Source organism: Plectrocnemia conspersa, unplaced genomic scaffold (genome assembly GCF_051122295.1).
Source record: "Plectrocnemia conspersa isolate PC_06_02 unplaced genomic scaffold, ASM5112229v1 ptg000011l, whole genome shotgun sequence".
Lineage (NCBI taxonomy): Eukaryota > Metazoa > Arthropoda > Insecta > Trichoptera > Polycentropodidae > Plectrocnemia > Plectrocnemia conspersa.
In genome coordinates this window covers 3125046-3145043 of record NW_028277175.1, presented here as the reverse complement: position 1 = coordinate 3145043, position 19998 = coordinate 3125046, and the positions used below count along the sequence as shown (strand labels likewise).

General features: G+C 32.6%; 1 protein-coding gene across 1 annotated transcript in view; it reads right to left on the bottom strand.

Annotated features, from left to right (window-relative positions):
- Positions 1–1018: 1018 nt before the first annotated feature.
- The window catches only part of Wdr62 (WD repeat domain 62), a 154360-nt gene continuing 135380 nt past the window's right edge, over positions 1019–19998 (bottom strand). The window contains exons 17-29 of the mRNA XM_088196810.1: positions 19248–19395; positions 19030–19177; positions 17756–17943; positions 17541–17685; positions 12887–17098; positions 10147–10281; positions 9677–9804; positions 9458–9608; positions 9222–9383; positions 4090–4254; positions 3887–4030; positions 3617–3811; positions 1019–3547 (exon numbers count right to left, since the gene is read on the bottom strand). Coding sequence (XP_088052936.1) covers positions 3405–3547; positions 3617–3811; positions 3887–4030; positions 4090–4254; positions 9222–9383; positions 9458–9608; positions 9677–9804; positions 10147–10281; positions 12887–17098; positions 17541–17685; positions 17756–17943; positions 19030–19177; positions 19248–19395 — 6064 coding nt within the window. The 3' untranslated portion in view covers positions 1019–3404. The remainder of the gene's footprint in view (positions 3548–3616; positions 3812–3886; positions 4031–4089; positions 4255–9221; positions 9384–9457; positions 9609–9676; positions 9805–10146; positions 10282–12886; positions 17099–17540; positions 17686–17755; positions 17944–19029; positions 19178–19247; positions 19396–19998) is intronic.

Here is a 19998-nt window from a genome sequence, read left to right as displayed (position 1 = left end):
AATCCCATATAGCATTCGCTTTGATCCAATGCTTGCTAACGAATACCACCAACCTACACGTAGCATTTCGGGCCCTTTCCCTTACGTAACGTATCTGCATACAAGAGGCAAAGTGTTTTTAAGTTAATTCCGATAGCATGTATAATGTTATACTGTCTGCTAAAAAACTTGATTAAGTGACAGACATGCATCACCATACTGAACTTTCATTTGATGGCTTGAATTACCATACTTGGGTTATTTTTATGAAGTATTCTATTACACACTGATATGTTACAATAATAGATATAAAATGTGGGGATTCCAAGAATGTAAAAAAAAAAGATTCGATTAAACAAAACACAAGAAAGCCATTAATTATCATATATTCATAAGCTTTTAAAAATAATCATGGAACTTCAATCCAATAAGTACTGTAGTACGTATCCTTTGTCATTATCGCTCACAAATGTCCGTATAATTCTGGACTAATAATCTAGAGGCCGTGGATTCGAGTCCCGCAGCAACCTTGAATTGTTAAAGTCTTAATATAAACACTGTTTCCAGTGTGACGGCAACGACACTATTTTATTGCTTTTGACGTAGATTCTAAACAGGGACCCCCTTGAATTTAGCCACTAAAAAATCGACCACTGACTGGCAAACTTATCCTCTGAAAAAATTACGTCCCTGTTTCCATGTGTGATGTATACTTTCTTGTATGTATTGTTTATCTACTGACTGATTTACCTCCATTGTTATGCATTAAGCTTATGCTTGTCATGTTACAACGAAAGATTAAAAAAAATAAGAGATGCACCGTTAGTGGAGCTAAACAATAACGCGATTGTTTCTAAATTGACTTTTTCTCCCATTGGTCCAAGTTTCATAGAAGCGTCAGTATATAGAACTTGATACACTTTCTATGGATGAGTGTCGATGACTTATCAACTCGACTCACCTGAGACTCAATTTTCATAACTGCGAGGCTACGAAAATAATATATAAATAAAAGGAAAATAAAACAGTGCTAATGTTATGACTGTAATTGTATATTTTGTTACATAGTTAATAATGTTAATAAGTTATTCAATTTTACATTTGTATACAAACCAACGACGGTTCTAAATACACACGTATCCTTCGCAACATCGATCATGACTATACACATCATAAAAAAATTAACAATTAAGTTGTCAACGAAGCGATGACGGTCGATCGACGCGATCGTAGAACCGAAACCGTCGTTTTCAAATCACAAACATAATTGGGTGTTAAAATATAATTTAGTCTAAATTATGGCAAAAAATTATACAGTAAAATTACAAAAAAAAAACAATAATAACAATTATCATAGTCTAAGGCCCAATATTAGTGTTTCTTATATTAAATAAATTAAATAAAACGTCTTTGTCACTATAGCATGAACTCTACGGTCAAAGATACTAGAGAAAGTATTTAAAAAAATGTACACATAACTTTGTATATTTGATAATCACAGCATACTCGTATCCCATGTTTGATTTGCAAACGAAAAAAACAGCTAAAACTAAAACTTTGTACAACGTTTAAACTGAGAATGGTAGACGCTGGAATCAGATCACTAAATTGTTACAGATATGTCAGAGACGTATACCGGATATGTTTCAACGATCAAAACAACTCTTCGAGAACAATTTTAAATTGTACGTAACAACTCTTATAAATGTAGACAAACAACAAAACGCTTACAATATTGAACATTGATTTTCAGGAATGCATTATAAAAATGGAAAACATCATAGCGGTAATCATAAAACATCAAAAAAAAAAAAGCAATTCCAATGTAGACAGTAAAACGAAACAATTCCTATCAAGATCGATCAGACCTAAGGTAATAAAATTAAACTATTATTATGCATATAATATATATGTATATATAATGACGAAAACATCAAAGAGCAATTCCTTAAATAGAGGAGTAGATCTTATGTAATAATATCACAATTTATAAAAAATCTATATATGATATATAACTACTACAAATGCATGCAATATATATATATATATATAATTAACTAATAATATGCGAATAAATAAAATTTCAGTTCATATTCACAATGAATGTGTTTAGACTTTGAGAAAAAAACACGCGATAGAAACCTTTATGGAAATGCGCATAAGTGTCAATCGCAAAAGAAGCAATTTTTCCTCTCTAGGATATAAGGTAGACGATAGAAATGAGACGATATAGATAGTCTATGATTAGCTCATAAACGACAATATCTAAAAATCAATCGAAAGCGCATTCATTGCGATGATAAATAAAACATTTTTGTACTAAACATACTTTTAAATTATCTGAAGGTCTGATTTTGTTATATGTTACGATACTGTGCGATTTCGCACCATCCGTTTAAAAAAGATAAAAGAAATTGGCTCTTTGATTATCTTAATTTAGATTTTGTATGAGTCCGAATATCTGCAACAGTGATTTATGTATTATATTATGAAATCAGATAATCAAACACGCCGAACATATACAAAACCAAAACCAGCAGAAAATTTGAGTATATTTAACATTACAACTAAATTATTTAATACATCGATGAATATTAGTTGTGATTATTAAACAATTTATTCTTCGACCGAAACATGTCAATAACGAAACCCAACTTTGTCGCTAATATATATTTTTGTTATAAATCATAAAAATCAATTCCATCAATATAGTTAAATAAAAGATTATTAAAACATTATATTAGTTAGCGAAGAACATACAAATCATACAGACTAATCCCCGTGACTAGTTGAGTATTGCGAATGCCGTTGCAAACTCTTGAGAAACGTTAATTATGGCCGATTCTAACAATTAGAAATTATTCTCCGATAAAATCAATACTTACAATAAAACGCTAACGTTAGTAACGAATACCTTTCAACTACAACAATCATATCAAACCGTCGCACTTTCACAATCGATTAGTACGTTTTTATAATTAAATTTTTAGTATTTCGTAGAATAAACGGAAAAATACGACTCGTTATACATAAGCACACATATTACATTTCACGTTATTAACCTATCATCATATCATTATGGCATAATCCGACATTATTCTTTTTTATTTATTTTTTTGGGTAACGTTGTCTGACAATGTTAACCGACTCCGAAACTACGTAATATGGACATTTACCGAACGGTAATATTTTTTTTGTGAATATCACAATTCTAATACTATATTTTATTAATGTATAATATACGAATTAGCGAAGATCCGATTTCGTTCATTAGTTTATTATCGTCTACGTAAATTTTGGCAGTATGTATTTAAAGTGAAGTTGATGTGCTAGTTTTGGTTTTATTCTTCAGAGCGCCGAAAGCAAATATCAAAGTATCCTGAGCGACGAAATCGTTTGTCAACACGTATTGAAGAGGGTAGATACTAGCTCGGTTCGCCGTTATACTTTTTTCCTCCGTTGTTGTTGCTATTTAAGTCGTTAACGAACGAGTATAATATATCAGAGTATTGGTCCATCATTGATATCGCTTGACCTTGATTCACTTCGCCGTTTTTTGAAGGTACGCCTGTAAAAATCATACATATAATAATAATACTATCACCAAATATAATACATTTAACTACTAACAACTAACTTTTTGACATTAAATCATCCAACTTCCTCGTCATGCTATTAACTGCCTTTGGGATTTTAACATTATGATGACCGTTTTCGCCATCGGTTGACGAAGACAAACTCAACGGTTGATCGTTTCCTAGCCCGTTCACTTTCGGTCGTCTCGTAGCCATAGAAAGCATTTTTTGTGCATCCATCATAGCAGCTTCAAGACCTAATCAATATTAATAGATAATATCATTAGAACATACCTCAAATTTATATTACACATAAACCAACGTATACATACCTTGAATCATCCCAACGTTTTCATGATAATCGTCAACGGCATCGTTACCGACCGGCGATCCGGATAAAGTGGAATACATTTGCACAATTTTAGATGTCAATTTTGTAAGTTGCTGTGCAAGTTGTTGGCATGCAAAAGGAGTAACTAAAATCATAACAACATGTCAGTATTTATAGGTAGCGTTAAAATTATTTTTTTAATACCTTGTCCATCGTTTGCATCTATCATGGAGTTCTGTTTGTCGTTGAGATGATTTTGAGCATTCAAAGATGGCACGGAATGTTTTCTAGACGGTGCAATGTTAGCCGTCAAGCGATTCGTGACTTCTTTGGCTTTACTGGATATATCGCGCTCGCTGCCGCTACGACCTATTAAATCAAATATACAATAAATATGATTTATTAGACTTTCACTTATCGGTTCAATAGAAAGAGCCCACAGAAAAATATTTTAATAAGGTTTATTAATCTTAATTTTGATTGACACCCACAAATAATAATGAGTTTACTGTTATCTACTGCAGATGTTACTACATATTACGTATCGCTCAGGCCACTTTGTAGCGTTAGCATTCTCCTGTACATATAAATATTTTTGAGCGATTTTTTATTTTAATGAGGAACTATCTGTCAGTTTTATTTATCATTACTAAATATGTTCATGAATAAAATTTCTTAACCCTTTGACATTGCTTTTTTAATTAATGTCAATAAAAAAAATTAGTTGTTCATGCAATAAGTCCGTGGCAAATATCTGCATAAGTATTATTATAGCTACTGCAATTAAAAGTATATATATATATATATACTTTTAAATAGAGAAAATTTAAAGAAAATTAAGTATAAGAAAACGAGTACGGCTAGGGGAATTATGTACGGAGGTTTTGATTTATATAATAGTTTTCCAAGAGAAATCCGAAACAGCAAAAATATAACGGGTTTCATAAATGGAATAAAAAAACACCTTCGTACATATAGAAATAAATTATAATATTAAGACTTTATTATTGTATATTTTCATTTTTTCTTTCTGTTATGTATTTTTTATATATTTTTATATATGTTTACTAAATTTGTTAGATGTAAAGATTAGCTATTAAGCTAAATAAATTAATAAAATAATATAATAATAATATACAATAAAATCTCAGTATAGCGAAGCTCACGAGACGAAAGAAAAAAAAATCGTTATAATGAAAATTCATTATATTGAAAGTAAGGAAGATGATATATTTTTATTTTATTTTTAATTATCATATTACTACAGTATCAAAATAACCTCTTAAAAGATTGACAGATCGTTTTCTATCTATTTTTAAGGATACTGTAATGACCACAATAAAATTTGTTGAACAAATGTTTTACAGAAAATATTTGAGGGTCAGCGAAACAATTTGAATGTAGCTTGTGAACACATCCGATACACGCCTAGTCAAGGACGAATTGAATTCAGAGAAATATTGTGTCAAATTTTAACGCCGTTCTTAAATTCGGATTAAAATATTTTGTTATACTGAAATCAGTCTTTGTCACAATGAAAACATTTTGTATGAAAGTTTTTCGGGGGCAAATTGAAGATTCGTTATATTGGAAATTTCATTATTTCGGAATTCATTACAAAAAAATTCACTGTATAAAGATATATAATATTTTTTACTTACACATAATAAATGAAAAAATTTCAATATAAAGAAAAAAGCCAAAAGAAGACAAGCGCCCACGACTGATATTTTAACCAAACTTATTCAGTTAAATAACCGCCTGCATCATAATCATTGTTACGCGATCGCCGTGACATATTCCAGAATATCACAAGATAAAAAATACGTTTTATTAGCGTTTAGGTAGTTTGATCCACATTAATTTTCAATCCTCGTACATAATACTAAATACGTATAACATGTTTACCGTTAACACGTACCTGGTTTATTTGCAATTCGAATAAATATAATCGGTAAAAAAAGGAAAATACTTTCATCAACAGATGTCATTGCGTTATCGACCATCTTTTTGAATTTACATGAATTATTTCAATTATATTTTATGATTAATCATTGTAAGCTCTTAAACTTAAAAAAATAACATTATACACGCATTTGATAGTGAGCCTTGTGTATTTTGTTTATTTATGTACATAGTAACCATTTTCTAAGATCATGCGTAACCACGGAAATTTAAAATAATTAAATTCTTTTTTCTGATTGGTCGGAACTGTTTGAGAACTGCGGTTATGCAATAATAGGCTTTATGTATGTGTAAATAGATACTATTATTTCATAGCTTATAGAGCGTATAACGAGCTTTTCAAAAAAAAAAACAAAAGCGAACAAAATATATAATATATAATAATAAATAAATTATTAGCTCCACTACCTCCTCACCTATTCTATACTCCTGGTAGATTATGACAAAAAACCCGTACAAAAACGGTAGTTTAAAGCGATTTTTCTTTCTGAATATGCTTTGACGCGACTCTTGAAGTGCATAATTTGCAGAAATTGAAATAAATAGTATTCCTAATAATTAAAATAATAAATTAATTGTCAGCTACCTTCTCACTCGTATGCATTCCTGGTAGATTATGACAAAAAACCCGTACAAAAACCGTTTTGTGTGTCACAAAATGGTAGTTTGAGGCGATATTTTTTTAGCATATGCTTCGGACGCTACTTTTATGATTGCAGGAATTAAGAAAAAACTTTTTTTGCAATAATTAAAACATTAAATTAATTGTCTGCTTCACGGACCAACTACTGAGAGATCCGATAAGGAACGTGTTTCCATTCGCCGCCGTTACGTCAGTGTTACCAGAGTGCTACCTAATTTTTGGCATAATGAATAAATAGGTCTTCACAATAAAATATTTAATTTATCATAAAATCAATTTAACCTAAAAATAATATTTTAAGTTGAAAGTTAAGTTAAGCAGCAAAGTGCTACTACTATAATAGGTGAAGACAAGAGACTAAAAATATTGTAATAAAATAAATTTGTAATAACAGGATGAATAAGAGCAATTATAATGAATACATAATGAGTTTGGATCTATCACGAACAGTGTTTTAGTGGTTTAAAATATTTTTTATGTCTATTATATTTAATTTACATAATTGCATAAAAAAAGTAGTGAGTTTAAAAATAATAAAACAACGTCTCTAATCAAATTATAAATGGTAGCGTTTCTCAGAAAAATCTCATAGTATTTTTTTATTATTATTATTTTTTACTTTAACTGTATTTTGTTTTTATTTCTGGATTAATACATCATTTATTCTCTTAGTCTTGTCTGTATTTGTTTTTTCGGTATCTGTCTTTCTAAAAACTTATTATGATTTGTCACTATATGTATAATTCATATTATGTTAGCAAGGAGATCAAGAGACGAGTAGTGTCAGCAAATAAATACTATTTCAGCCTAATAAAACAAATCAAATCACAGACACGATTTCGTCATACAAAAATATTGCTCTACAAAACGCTGATCAGAGAAATTCTGACATACGATTAAGAGAGCTGGACAACTTACCGGGGCCGACGAAAGGCTGCTTGACATATTCGAGAGAAAAGTGCTTCGCAAGATATATGGCGCTATATACGATTGGCATATACAAGACAATGGAGAGCTCTACAACCTCTTCCAAGAAGAGTATCTCCACCTTCAACAGAATTGGAAGACACGAGGAAGGAAGTTGGAAGAAAAATATGATTGTAGCCAGTGTATGTTCGGATTATATGCAGTTTAAAAAATGGGATAGCAAACCTAACTTAACCGGCGAACAGTTGATGATGCTCGATTTATATAAAGTTACAAAATATGGAACAATGTACCTAGCCAATCAATGACCGTTATATATGAAGTTTAGTCGTTTAATCGCCGTCGGTGTTCCCCTCTCCATACTGTTAATCTTTCAACATCCCGACTTCACGGCTTCTACCCTCTTGAATTCGCATCAAATAAAAATAATATATGCATGTTTTTATTGCTTTACAGCGAATCGCTTAGGTCAGCGCATCAGCGCGACAAATAATATCAGATTATATTATTTGATAATTTTAAGTGAATACTGTCTTTATTTGGTATCACGGCGCCCCACAAGTCTAGCGCCCCAGGCGATCGCCTGTACTGCCTGCCCCTCGGGCCGGCCCTGGTTGTGGACTCCTTCTCTCTACAAAGTGATTTAGACTCTCTATGAGGTGGGCTTCCGTTAACCGTCTGCCCTTTAGTGTCGGAAAGTGCCACACCGTGTCATTTTCTCGATCCCATTCGCCATCAGCTTATTTCTACCATCTCGGTGGTAATATTTTGACTAGAGAAACTTTCACTAAAGATCTCGGAATCACTTTCGAGAGCAAATGGAGGTTCTCTCTATACATACACGACGTCTGTGATAAATCTTCCAAGATGCTCGGCTTTGTTATGAAGAATGCCTTTCACTTTCAGTTATTTTGTCAGTTATTCGCATCCTCTATGACACCTTAGTTCGTAGCATTCTTGAATCGGGATCTATAATTTGGAATCCCCGAATAGCCAAATATTCCCTTTTAGTGGAAAAAATTCAAAAAATTTATTTAAGATACCTTTACAAAAAGACATTTGGTTATTATCCATACATATATCCCAGCGCCTTTCTTTTAGGAGCATTAGAATACGATTCGCTGAGCTCTCGCAGAAAGTTGTATGTCGCTAAGCATTTTTTCAAATTACTAAAAGGTGCTGTCCAGCTATTCTCGAGGAATTCCAGTTTTGGGTTCCGGAACATTTTCGAGAATCACGATCGCGTCCTCTTTTGATGGCCGTTAGGGCTAGGACGTCCGCACTTGCCGACTCGCCTATAGCTGTGGCCATCCGGCTTCTTAATACGCTGGCATTACATATTGACCTGTTTAATGTTAGCTACAAGGAGCTGATCCAGTTTGTATCATTTAATTTTGATATTTTATATTTTTTTTTATGTTTATTATTTTTAAATATTGTTATAATTATGTACATATACGTTTTTTTTTGTTTTATAAATTTAAAATTTGTTTTCGACCATCGTGGCGCATTGGGGTAACCTGTTATCCCACAATGGTCTTAATTTAATCTAAAATAAATAAATCACTGATCTACAGACTTTGATTTAAATCTGGTGTCTTACTACTTACTTAGTGGTTGTTGATTGTGTTAACCCTGTTGTAACGCATTAGGCTAACGCCTGTCATATTGCAACGCAAAGATTAACAATAAATAAATAAAATAAATGTACTTCAAATCACAAATAGGACGTAAATAGTCAAATAATAGGCATTTCTCCGCGTGGGCTTTTCTTTGATTGTCGAATATATCTTATGCTTACCCATATTTTTTCTATGAGGCGCCGTTGAGTCAACCAAAGTTCTGGAAGGACGCGGTGGAACGGCAGGTTTGCCAGAATTTGTCCCAGGGGCGGAATTATTACCGTTAGTATTACCAGTTTCTTCAGAACTCGAGTCTTCTTGTCCGACAGATGATAGGTTAACTGACAATAAAAATATATATGTTAAAACGTTTGTTTAAGATCAAAATTTTTGACATACGAATAATATATCTTACCGGAACTATAGGCAGCTTGAACTCCACGTCTTCGAGCGACGGCCGGTGCAGCTTTATTTTGAGAGCTGATCGTCGGTCGCATAAGTCCGCCTATTCTTGAACTTGATCCTTTACCGTTAACGGCAATGCTTGCTTCCGATTCAGAATCGCTCTATATATATCATAAATTGATTAGCCACTATAATTAAATGATATTAAAATGATTATTATTGTCCGTACTTGATTAAGAACTCCGACACTGCTACTCCTCGTCATGTTTGAAGAAAATTGCTTACTATGCCTGCTGAGATTTCTGGTCGAACCGGAAAGCTTTCCGTTGCTTCCACTTTGCGATAACTTACCTGAAACTAATATTTAAACGATGTAATAAAATTATAATCAAATTGAAACTTTTAATAAATTAAAAATAAACGAATTATACATTAATATCTAATACACAAATAACTACTAAAGCTTTACATTGTATATATATATTAATTAATGTAATAAAAAAATAAATAAAACATGCACTATGTCGTCCTAATTCTAACCTAAATTAACATTTATTTATTTTACTTATTTTTAAAATTAAGCAGTTAGAACTAGGTCGACCGTATAATTATCAAACGCTGATTCTATATATGTATATATATATATACTAACAAATCGCCGTCGTTATGATTGATGTTTTTGACTTGAATTGTATGTACCTTGCAAACTTGTCCTCGGTGACGGGCTAGGTTTAAACGCCAAGTCTGACAAGGATATTGCCCGTCGCAAGTTTGACGACGAATCATCGACGATCAACGAACTGAAATCGTTCGGTGACAACCGATTTCTGGACCCTTCTCGGACAATATATTAAGAAGCACAGGCAATCGATCGTGCAGCATGCCACGTCGAGTACGTTTTAAATAACGGTGGGCCGTCATCATGGCAGGACACGAAGAGGTTAAAATAAAAAAATAAAAAAACAAAAACTTAAATGAGAAATGTGTGAATAAATCAATGTACTGCTTGTGAATGATAAGCGATTCGTTGGGAGTGAAATGTAATAAATCAATACAATGAACATTAAAATTATACATACAGAAAAAAATCCATTTTCTTTTCGTCTTTAAAAATATATTTAGATGATGATCTCTAATTTTTGATATAATTAAATTTACATTATAATATTAGATAAAGCTTGTAAATGAATTCGTCGTTCGTAATGATAAATCTGAATAAACTCGACATCGAACCAAGATAGAGCTCATTACTCATTATTTTGGTTAACCCTGTTAGAACATATCATTACTAAATTTTACAAAATCAATATAACTACTTGTCTAATTATGAGATTAAGATCTAACGCAAATAAATCTAGTGATGTCATTTCAGCTATTTCCGGAGGGGGGCAGAAGTTGGTCGTTTTTTTAATATTTCTATTTTATTAAATGACATCTATTTTTCTGGCTTTATATAACAATATAATATAAGACTTTTTACAACAATATTACGACTTACAATAAGTGAGAATCGAATGAAGCATATCCAAACCGAATTTTGGTCAATAGGAGAGCGCAAAAAACAATTATCCCTTCTCAGAAGTCAAAAATTAATGTTAAAAGCAATAAAATCGTGTTGGCGCCGACACGATTTTATTGCTTTTGATGTGAATTTTTGACTTCTGAGAAGTGATAATTGTTCTTGTGCCCTCCTATTTAGACCAAAATTCGATTTGAATACACTTTGAACAATACTCTCATATCAGAAGTGCATGGCAATATCAGTAAGGATAGCTATTATATTTTTAAAACATAGAGCAATATGCGAGATGCGACGTCTGTATACTTTTTCCGCTTATTTTCACAGGTGAAAATGTATTCCGATATGATTTCATTAAAATGATACATTTAAAAAATATTTTCGGGATAGATTCGAGACTGTTTTTTTCAGAATTTCTTTGAGTAATAACCAGAGAATTTCTGGTTTAGAATCAGTGACATTATTTCAGCTTTTCCTAAGATGGGAGGGAGGGGGGCAAAAGTTATTGGTTATTTTATTAAGATATATAGTATTTCATCAAATAATGATTTTTCTAGCCAAATTAAAGGGGGAGGGGAAATGCTCCTCTGTCCCCCACCCCCAAATGACATCCCTGAATAAACCTGCAGTTGTGGAAAGCCATTCATGTTATATTTAACCACAAAACAGAGAAATGACTGTGCCATTTTTGTGATAGGGATGGCTGGCGAAGTGAAAACAAAAGCAGGCATTGGAAACACGAAATTATTTCTACTATTTATACATTTTTATCTTCATTCAGATATATTTTTATCCAAATAGTCCATGGAATATGCTTCACTAAATATTGGTGTTCAATATTAGCAATAAATAAGTCTCAATAATTATATTAAATTAAACGTTTATGTTAAAGCAAAATTTAGATTTTTTCAAGACTAATATGAAAATTGGTTAATTTTCAATTTTTATGGGTATGTTAAACTATTTTATTATATCTTAAATCATTGTATTTTTACTATATACAGTAGACCCCCCAATAACACGGTAAATTGGGAACATGCTATTTGAGTGTGTGTAGTTTGGGGACTAGAATTTTTTGTAATATGTATGTATGAATCAGGCGCATGTGGAGATATCCTTCCTTTGGCTTGCTCACACATAAAGTAACGGCCACCCAAATAGCACGTCCCCAATTTACCGTGTTATTGGGGGGTCTACTGTACTTAACAATATGAATAATAATAATAACTGTCTCCTATAAACATATTTATAAGAGATTAGTAGCATTAAAAATATTTGATTTCCTTCACTACAATATACAATATATGTATATAATAAATTGCAGTTCATTGAAAATTATGCTGCATATTCGGTGGTTCTTCTTACTCAGTCTTTTTATTTTCCACGCAGAGACTCTCTTGTCTTAGAGGGAATATTGGTTTTAATATAAACGATAGAAGATTACCAGTGGTATAGATAGTTAACTAATACCTAAAAGACCTGGCTTTAAATCTCATATAAATGTAAGACCGATCATAAATCAAGTTTTGATCAGGGTCCTTATGAACTACTATGCAAAATTGATAAACGTTTGTATAGATAAATGGATTTTTTTTCTTTGTGACAATTTAATTTGATTTATATTACATTTCACTTGCATCAATCAGGAATTGTCAATCTTCTGCAGAATATTTTTTAACAAAATAATATTAAAACAAATATGATTGGCTTTCCCTGATTTTTAAAACAATTTTTTTATTTCTGTCCCTGATTATTATTTTAGTACAAATATGTTATCAGTGCAAAAAAAATTATGAACATGCCAGTTTGTCACTTGACGAAGAAAATAGTAATGATACTTGGGTGACTTGAAAGCCTGCCATGAATGAAAATGTGCATGAGACTAATAAACATCGACAAAGCCCATATTCTTCTATATAAGAAACGTTATTACACATACATAAAGCGTAGAAAATGAATTGAAATCTAATTTGCATGCTTCAGTGTCCGAACCTTGGACATTAGCCGTCGGGAGTTGATTCGGCTGCTGCTGGGGCAGTTTTCTCGTCGCCCCTCCGCCGTTAGACACAGCAGATCCATTCTTACTATTATTACTAACATTTTGTGCCACCTTAGCCCTAATTTGATTATTCGTACAGTCTCTCGCTGAGGCCATTCTCATGCTCAGATATCCCGGAAATCTACCGCGGTCAAACTTTCCTCTGAACAAGCTCGAGAGTCTCGAAGGTTTATGCTTGCTGCCGAAGAACAGACGCTTGGGAGAATTAGCGCAACTCGAACTCGTAGTCGACGATTCGTAGTTCTCGCTATCGAGATGAATATCAGTCTTAGGTATAACAGTCATATTGTACACTCTCTGTGTCAAGTCTTTGCATTTAACGTCTAACGAACTATTATTGCAAGAGTCGTTTTTCTCGGGTGCGTTGTTCAAGAGTTCATGCTCTTCCATCGCAAAAATATCTTCATTTTTCTCATCTTCAACGTTTTGCATCTCATTTCCGCACTCGTTATTAACATACTTCTCCTCTAAACACGACACCAAATCGATCTTCTCACTATCTAGAACATCAGGCAAACTCAAGTTTCTCTTGATTTCCTTTTTACCGACACTCTTATCTAAATCGCTATCGTAATCGTCGTACGTCAAACTGAAGAAATCGGTAGCTTCCAATTTGCCTTTACTCTGATGCTTAGAAGCTAACTTTTCAAAGTTGCGGGACAGTAACTTAACAGTGCCTCTACCGTCGTTAAAATTCGCCTTCAACGGCCTCATCCGACATTCTTTCAAATACTTCTCCTGACAGATCTTCCTTTCCTCCATTTCAACTAACTTATTAATAATCTCAATCTTACGCTCGATATCTTTGAACATCGTAATATCTTCCACGGAAGTTTTAGCAGTCGATATATTCTCGGTGCTGCTCTCTAGATTTGAAACTTTGATTTCACTCGTAGAAGGCATATCTCCCCTCCTTCCAGTCGTCTTAAAAAATGGCATATTCTTCTTAGACACGCTGTTCTTCAAATGATTATTTGACGCTAAGTTCGTACTGCTCGAGTCGAACTTTGAACTCTCGCCGTAACTCTCATAGTTCAACGAATCTTTAGAAAATGTATCATGAGCTCTATCATCTAAAATATCTAATGAATCTAAACTAAAATCGGATGCTTTATCACTGCGCTTTTGATTGGCTAAATATTCCAAACTATCCATCTGAATCTCAGACTTATTATCTACTGCATCCTTTTCAGCGACGAATATTTGAAACGATTTCTCATCACCCTTTTCTTCGTTACAATTTGGATCACTTCCACTGCTCGAGTTCCTCTTATTGGAATTTTTAGTGTTCAATCCGTCTATTTTAGCTCTGACGTTAGCACCTAAACCTGTATCAAATCCTGAAAATTTATCTTGAGCCGTCTTACAGAATTTATTGCGATTCGTCAACTTAACCGAAGATGTTCTCTTAACGGGTTTAGGTGGTTTATGTGGTACGAAATCAATTGGTTTTCCGTTTGCATTTTTACTACCTTGACCACGTTCTAAACTCTTCGTTACACCAATTGCTTTAGAATGATACTTATTAGAATTATTATTAGACTGTCTATTAGTCGTACCTTTATGCAGTTTAGCTTCAGCGTTCTTCCTGATTTGACTCTCAAACTTCTCCAAATTTTTCTGCACATGCGACATAGTTTTCTCCGTGATCCTTTTAGGAGGCTGTCTAATTGAAGTAGGCGGATCGATCAACACTTCAAAACTACAGCTCTTAGATTTATTAATACAAGCAGTCTCCATACCCTCCACTTTACACAAATATTTAAATTTATCTTCAAAATTCGTCGACAGCGATTTTCTTTGATGGCTTTCGTATTCCTCATTTTTAGTCTTCATACTAGGGATTTCATCAGTTCTTGGCCTTTCAACCGGAGCATCATATTCGCGTATCTCTCTACCGTCGAAGTAATAAGCCACATTTTTCTTTTGAAGATAACTATTCGCTTTCTCCTGTAAACTTATCGATCTCGTCACAGTTTTTTGATTTTGGTCATTATCGTCATCCCTTTTAATATGAAAGCCATATACAGTATTACTATAACCAGCGACGATGTTCCTCATTTGATAACTCGGAGGTTCCGCTCTAGGACTATTAGAATACATATGCATACCAAAATTAGAGGGATTATTAGGACTTGAACCGTAACTCTTAGATGTTTGCTCGAATTCATAGCAACTTTGGCTACTCTTCGGAATAAACATAGCAGCAGATGTGCTGGTACAAATCTCTGGTTTTCTAGCGTGCCGCTTATGTTCGAACAATATCTCTAAAGGCGCACTCTTAGTATATTCAGAATCATCAGACAAAATACTTTCTAAAGAGTTGCAATTGGTCTTAGACATCATCTGATTATCGCTATCAGACGGTAGATCGTCTGAAATGATCGATTCTTGACTGGCACTGTTCCTCAGATTCTTTCTATGATTCAAAAAGAAGCTGGCACTACTATGCCTATGTTTCTCTAAATAAGCACCGTCTGCTTCATAACATAAATTTTCATAAGAACAGTTTTGTGAATCGTCAACAAATTGTTTATCGATCAACTTCTTTTGAGCGAATACGCCTTGATCGCCATATTTTAAGAATATCTCATTCGAAATGCTCGAACAATTAGAGTTTTCATCAGTCAATATCGATTCATTTGAACGAGTGACACATCTTTTAGTCAAAGCACTGCAGCACCTTTGATAATTATTATTTCTTTGATTATTAATCTGTTCTTGACTACCACCATAATAGAACTCATCCGAATAGTTCTCTAAATTAGATGGCATATTTTTAGGTAACGTGAAACTTTTCTGTTGCTTTTTATCATCATACTCAATCGGAGGTGTCATTTTATTTATATAATTTGCATTCTTCTCGTCTCCGCCATTATAAATCTGATAATCCGACACACATCTCCTAGATATAGTATTCTTATGATGCTTCTTGCAAACTTTATGAGTGAACAGCTTATTTCTAGCGTTTGTTTCCAAACTTAAACTACAATCTTCTAAGGAATCAGATGAGAAATTCCCGTCGTCTTTATCTTGCAGATCGATCTCAGGAACTATGACATCTTTCAAGTCAGCCAAAATCTTATCTTCTTTAGGTTTACTGTCCGATTTTGGTTCATAATCATCTAAATCGCCATATTTTTTAGTTATCTCAGCGATCATCTTTTCAGTGTCATTTTTAATGGTATCTACAAGGCTTTTACCATTATCTTTCATCAAATGACTAGTGGTATCAAAGTCCATGAAATAACTGAGCGAATTTCTTTTCCTTACATCTAAATTAGTCCGATTCTGCTTATCGCTGTAATCGTTTTTATATACCTTTTCTCTATTGCTTTCGTTAATCGTCACACTATTTACGTCGCCCCATTTACATTCTTCGGACACAGGCGAAACAGGACAAGATTTATAATTCTTCAATATACTTCTAGACTTATTGCTTTTATATAAGCTTCCAGTAGCTCCTTTGTCATTTTTAACATTATTCTGATTATCTAAACAAGGTGTGAGATTCAAAGTAAAGCTTCTATTTTGAATGCCGTTTCTATTTTGTAGACTAGTAGGTCTAGGAGTTTCAGATTTTTGAACGGCATTCGGAAAAAGTCTATCAAAAACCTTATTACTTTTCACGGAGTCTATAGTTTTATTGCCGATGTTCTTAACGGGAGTGAAATCGATCGTGAAAGCATAACCTTTCTGCTTATCTTTCTTAGACTCTTTCTTGCACAAGACTTCAAACTGTTCTTGCCTCTTTTTGATGAAATCTCGAGCCGCATAGTTCAAATCGTCCAACTTAGTACTTAGATACTTATTGTTTAAGTTTGCCGGAATATCGTAAGGACTCTTATACTTATTATCGTACCGACTGTCATTGTTGCAATTGAGACTATCGTAAAAATTCTCTGCGTGTTCGTTGCCACTATTCCCAAAGTTATTATTGCCGTTTTTAATAAATAGATTGTGCGCGTTTTTTTTCGTGGTGTTAGAAGAAGTGTACGGAGGGTTACACGAGCACTTTTCTGCATGAAAAGAATCGAAAATAACCGCAAATGTTAGTAAACATGTTAGTAAACATACATATTAAATTAGTTAAATATCACTGCACAATTTTTTAAGACTCGAATTAATAATATAAATTTATATTTAAAGTTAGCAACAAAAAATATTGTACAGTGTATTTAAAACCATGTAAAATTTTCGCCATAATGTGAAATTTTGTACCACCAGTTTTAATAAAAATGTGTTAAGAAGCTTTGTGTTTTGTTATTCAAATCTAACTTTGATGCTGTGTAATTGCCCAAAAAAACAACAAACTACAACCATCACCTTATTTAGTTGTAATAAAAATGATCTGATTGTTGCTTATGATAAAATTAATAGATAGAAGACGCATATTATATGCGTCTTCGTGTATCACACCAAAACCATTCTGATGATGATGAATGCGAAGCAATATTAGTGTAGTTTGTCTGATTGTTCGCAAAATACTCAAAAAAATAAAGATCAATATAATACCTGTGCCATATCCTCTGGAATTAGAAGAAGTGATGTTCTGAGAAATAGGTCTAGCTCGACTCGTTCTCGAATCAGAATCTCTATCGTTTCTATAACTCAAATCCATAGTAGATTGACTCGCCTTCAATTTAGATCTATAACCAACCTATAAAACACAAAAAATGTATTAAAATTTAGGCATCTAACAATATTTATGCCAAGAAAAAAACACATACACTCTCTAATTGTTTTTTAGTTTCTTCTATCCTTCTAGACAATTCTTGTCTTTTACTAGTCGTTCCAGGATCGGTCAGCTGTTGTTTAGCAGCAGAAATAAGAGCCGCGTTTCTCGGGGGTACAGTCGGAGTTGAACTAGTAGAAGTTCTCAGTGTCTTATGATGCTGTGAGCTAATTGACGATTTACCTATAATAAAAAAAATATTATTAATAAAACGAAATACTTTAAAATCAATATATAATATATAGTAAAAATATATTTTCACTGGCATTTCAGTAAAATCGTATAAGAATACATTTTCACCGGTTGATATATAATTCTACTAGTGAAATTAAATGCTGCTCCAAACTGCCATTTAATGCGTGTGAAACATTATTAAAATCGAATATTTCGATAAAAATATTTTTTTATTTTTCCGAAAAAAAAAATGTGCAATACAATTTTACAGATGTGCATTAAAATGAAACTTAGTTTTGTGAGTTTCATTTTAATGTACATTAAATTTTAAACGACAACATCCTAATGAATTTGGTTGCAAAAAATTATGTACTGGTCGATTTTATACCGGCCACCGTCGCGCCTGCACACGTATACGAGTACACACATAATGAAGCAATTTGGCCAACCGATAGGTCATTTATTTATTGTGAAATCGATTGTTTCGCAAGAACTTTGCTCAACACAGTTATAACAAAAAAATATGAAAATATGGTACATATTTAAAAATTATTTAATCAGTGGTTCTCAATATGTGAGTCACATAAGATCAAAATTAAAATCATAAAAATTTTATTTCTAGTTTAAAAAATATTTACAAAGAAACTGAATATTTGAAACGCAATATAAATAATAAAAAAATGCTGGTTTTGAGGATAAGTTGACGAAATGCATTAATTTTGTTTGGTACTTTGGTGTTTATTATCAAGGCACCACGCTCAAATTTAAAAGTTGCGAAACGTCCATTTACTGTTCAAACCCAAACCTAACCTAAATAAATGTAATTACAATATAATGGTTAATTTGTTTAGATTAGGTTTGGGTTTTAACAGCAAATGGACGTTTAGCAACTGTCTAATTTGAGCGTGGCGCTGTGATAATAAACAAGTACCAAAATTTGGTTTGAATACAATAATTGATAAGTTGATTTTTCAGTATTTTTCAGTTATCGAGGGGGGGAATTTATTCTAAAAACTATATATAAGACAATTCGAAACTTCCTGGGAATAAACTCTCGGGTTTTCTTGACACAGAATATATACTAAAAACACTAACCTTGTGATATGCTATAATCTATCTCGGCTCCGCTCAAACTCTCAAAAGCGCTTTTAAGAAAACTGGTTCTTTGTGCGATACGCTCTAAAGATTCACAGCTGCCTGATAGTGGATTTCTATCGGCGTTATCGCCGCTTGGGGTTGAAGCCTATGATAAATAAATTCAAATTAGAACAATAAAGCTAAGTATTTTAATGATTCAAAATTATTGTATTTACTTCATCTTCATCATCATCTGAGTCTTGGCCAGATCCGCTCACCGATGTCGTGGATAGAGTAACAATAGGCAACGGGAGAGTCGGTCGTTTCATTTTTCTTTGCGATTGTCTCAATTCTTCGACGTCCATGGCATTCACGGTGAATTCACTGTAATCATGAAATTATATATTTTCATTTGAATTTTAATTTTTGACATGTTTTTATTTAATATCAGTACTTTATCTGCGGGACAAAAATATTTATTAAAAAAATTCTATGAACGTAGCAGATTTTTTATAAACAGATCACTCGCCGGCACATAAAAAACACAATATAATTGTGCATCCTGTGCCGTTCCCCTCCACAGAGTTACCTGTTTTGAAAATTTTCATTTACTGGTGAGCTATTAAAAATCATATTTAAGTCTTCATAAACTTCACAATAAAAATTTAAGTTTGATTTTATAAAATAGTTTGGTACTGGTTTATGACCATGGCGCCACGCTCAATTTAACAGCTGTGAAACGTCCATTTGCTGTTCAAACCCATACCTAACCTAAACAAATATAATACCGGTATAATAGTTGTTTAGGATAGGTTTGGATTTGAACCTCAAATGTATGTGGTGCCGTAATAATAAGCAAATACCAAAATTTGGTTTAAATAAAATTATTGATAAGTTAATTTTTCGATACTTTATAGTTATTAGAGGTCAAATTTATTTTAAAAAAATATTTATTCATTGATATATAGAATTATAAATGACATTTTT